Genomic DNA, 2,758 nt, shown 5'->3' on the forward strand with positions numbered 1-2,758 from the left:
GAGACAGGAAAGGAAAGTAGAAGTCTAGGAAGATGCACATGACAGAGAGGCGCGCAGACGGAGCTAACTTTTTGGAAAGGGAGAGAGGTTGTCTACTTTTCACCCTAGTAAGACACATGCATTCTATTGTGAAGAAAGGTTGAGATTTCATCGTCTATCTATCAGTAGAGAAAAGAGATTTCTCCAGGGCTTAGAAAGACAAAAGGATTCTGGAACAGTTCTGTCGGATAAAAGAAGAAAGGAAAAGGAAAGAACAAAAAGATTTCCGCTCTGAAATTTCGATTCCACACAAACAGCACTTCAGTATGAAAGACACAGATGACGGTGTTTATCGTACAGACACAGAGGTAGAGAGAAAGATGGACAGATAGAAAGGTAAAGATGGATAGATAGACAGCTAGATACGCATAGAGACAAGTCGGTTAGGGCAGGTCCATAAAAGATGGGTAAGAAAAGGATAAACATTTGAAGGGGTGAATACATATTGATAGGGTATCGCGTATATTCGTGTATAATGTCTAGGGGAGATTTCGTTGTTCATTCTCTAATCTACAGCGAGTGATGTACAGAGGCATTAGAGAATAATGACGAGGATGGTAAGGAGTGCTGTCGTTTTTCAATGAATAAGAAAGATCGTCTTCACCTCGTACGAGGAAGAAGAATGTGCCCCAGGTTCTCAGGTCCCAGTAATACGTCCCGATGAAACTGACCGAAGAGATGGCGCTATACTGGGTAAGCAAATCCTTCTCTCCTTTCCTTCATAAACTCCTTTCGCCGAGTCTTCACGACAGTCTCGGATGGATCGTCTTCCCCCGTTACTGTCTGTTACAACGTACTTTTGCCTCGGACGCAGCTCTCAACATTCGTGTCTTTCTTTCTATGTGAATCCATGCATGATATAGGCATATGATTCGAGTGTTCGTTCATTTAGCATGGGAGAGAAAGCAAAATAAGCAGACGGGCCAGATGCGTCAGCCGGGACTCGAACCCGGGTCGCAACCTTGGGAGGGTTGCATCCTACCCCTGGACTACTGACGCTGAAGAGATGCGTGTTTCTCCGTAGCGGCATGCAAAGAGATGAAAGATAACAGGACCTTCTTTCTCTAGCTGAGCTGAGAACATTGGTGTGTGTCCCAGTGGAGCCCGTATTTATATCTTGCACGGCAAAGAAGGAAGAAACAAGACAGCATTCGACGCGACCAATGCTCTACGTGAGATCATTCCCGCGCTGTTTGGATGACTTTGTTTCATCTTGAGAATCTCTGCGGAGCTTTCTTGCGTTATATTCCTCTGTTTTCCGCGAGATACTCTGTTAGTCGTCTCTCAGGACAGTCATGCCCTTCAGATGCACGTCAAGATGCTACACACAGTCGCTGGACACCATAGCTAGCGAAACATTGGGTGCGCAGCTAGCTGTGATGGAGTAGTAGCAGTAGTATGACTAGTCAGCATCTCAGCTAGTTCCTGAAGTGCGTTATCATCTATTATTCTTCGCTATATCCTCTCCGCATGCATTGAAAGTGAATTTACTGTGTGTAAAGTTCTCTAGAGGAATCCATCCCTATTTTAAAACAACGAGCTTCAAGCTTCCTCAGTCGACTACTTGCTACGATGTAGCGAACACGCTGAAGTGTATATATACCGCATCTCTAGTCCGCCCCCGTTCGTCATCCGAGCCCACCAGCGCCTGCTTGAGACTTGTTAGGAGGCGTATTGTCGTTCACTTGCCGACTTCTCTGGCAACCCGGTCCTTCAAAGAGACCATTGTTACATCACACACTTAAGACATGGCCTCCGCGCTCAGGGAAAGCGATCAGAACGACAGACTACTCTCACCCCCAGGTATGTCTTCTCTTTCCCCCCTTTCTGATCCCGGCGACCTGTTTCTCCATCCCGTAAAGTTGGTCTCCGCCGCCGACAGCTAACAACTTCGACATCACTCGTGTCCGAAGAAGCCTTTTTGAGATCTTCAAGTCGTTTTTGGTCAAAACGACTCATGTCAGTTAGCTAAGACGGACACATACAGCCTTGACTTACTTCCGTTTCTTCTCTCGGCTTCCGGAGTGATAGAACGACCATCCAAGTCCGAGAAGGAGATAAGGAGAATGTCTTTGTTGTCTTAACCCTACCGGTGTTTCCTCTCTCTTTGTGTGTCTTTTTCTCTGGCTCTCCTCCCTTCTTTTTCGAGCAGTCATCACTGGCTGACACACAAACAAAGCGAGATCTCTTCCCTGGGCCGGATGGATTTATGTCCTGTCCTTTGCCTCATCTCTCAACTCCCGCTTCTTAAAGTTCACCACCCAAGTTCGATTTTCATTGTCTATTTCTACCAGAGGTGTATTTGAGTAGAATGTGAAAAGAAGGGTTCAAGTGGCTCTATTTCTATCTTTCTTCATGTCTGTCTCAAGTACGAGTCCTTCATCTACAAGAATAACACTCTTGGCCTCCTTTTGTTTTGCTTTCTTTCTTTCTTCGTCTTTCATCTTTCAGAAACTTCCCTTCTTTGACCTGACGGAACCCATCGTACTCTCGCTTTCCTACACTCTTTCTCTTTTCTTCGTCTGTCTCCAACTCTTCTCCAAGGATCTCATCTCAAAAAGGAAACATTAGTTCTTTCCCTTTCGGAATCTGTGCATGTCATCTCTTCTTCTTTCGTGTCTATAACGTGTTTCTTACAACTTCACTAACACGAGGAAAGCTGACTGAACCTCCTAGCATCTAGATAAGAAAAAACACTCATCTTCTTTCTCTTTCTCTC

General features: G+C 45.3%; 2 protein-coding genes across 2 annotated transcripts; one reads left to right on the forward strand and one right to left on the reverse strand.

Annotated features, from left to right (window-relative positions):
• CSUI_009408 (uncharacterized protein) lies at positions 1–2,758 on the forward strand. Its single transcript, XM_068069524.1, has one exon. It carries the CDS (start codon positions 2,395–2,397, stop codon positions 2,608–2,610), a length of 216 nt encoding a protein of 71 aa, XP_067918496.1. The 5' UTR covers positions 1–2,394; the 3' UTR covers positions 2,611–2,758.
• CSUI_009409 (uncharacterized protein) lies at positions 1,576–2,734 on the reverse strand. The gene has a single exon (XM_068069525.1). The coding sequence runs from the start codon at positions 1,996–1,998 to the stop codon at positions 1,801–1,803; it is 198 nt and encodes a 65-aa protein (XP_067918497.1). The 5' UTR covers positions 1,999–2,734; the 3' UTR covers positions 1,576–1,800.

The sequence above is a fragment of the Cystoisospora suis genome (assembly GCF_002600585.1).
Source record: "Cystoisospora suis strain Wien I chromosome Unknown contig_5609, whole genome shotgun sequence".
NCBI classification, from domain to species: domain Eukaryota; phylum Apicomplexa; class Conoidasida; order Eucoccidiorida; family Sarcocystidae; genus Cystoisospora; species Cystoisospora suis.

What these genes read in the sequence shown, in the direction of transcription:
- CSUI_009409 (XM_068069525.1), bottom strand. Translation starts at nt 1,998, where the DNA reads ATGAGTCGTTTTGACCAAAAACGACTTGAAGATCTCAAAAAGGCTTCT.
- CSUI_009408 (XM_068069524.1), top strand. Translation starts at nt 2,395, where the DNA reads ATGTCTGTCTCAAGTACGAGTCCTTCATCTACAAGAATAACACTCTTG.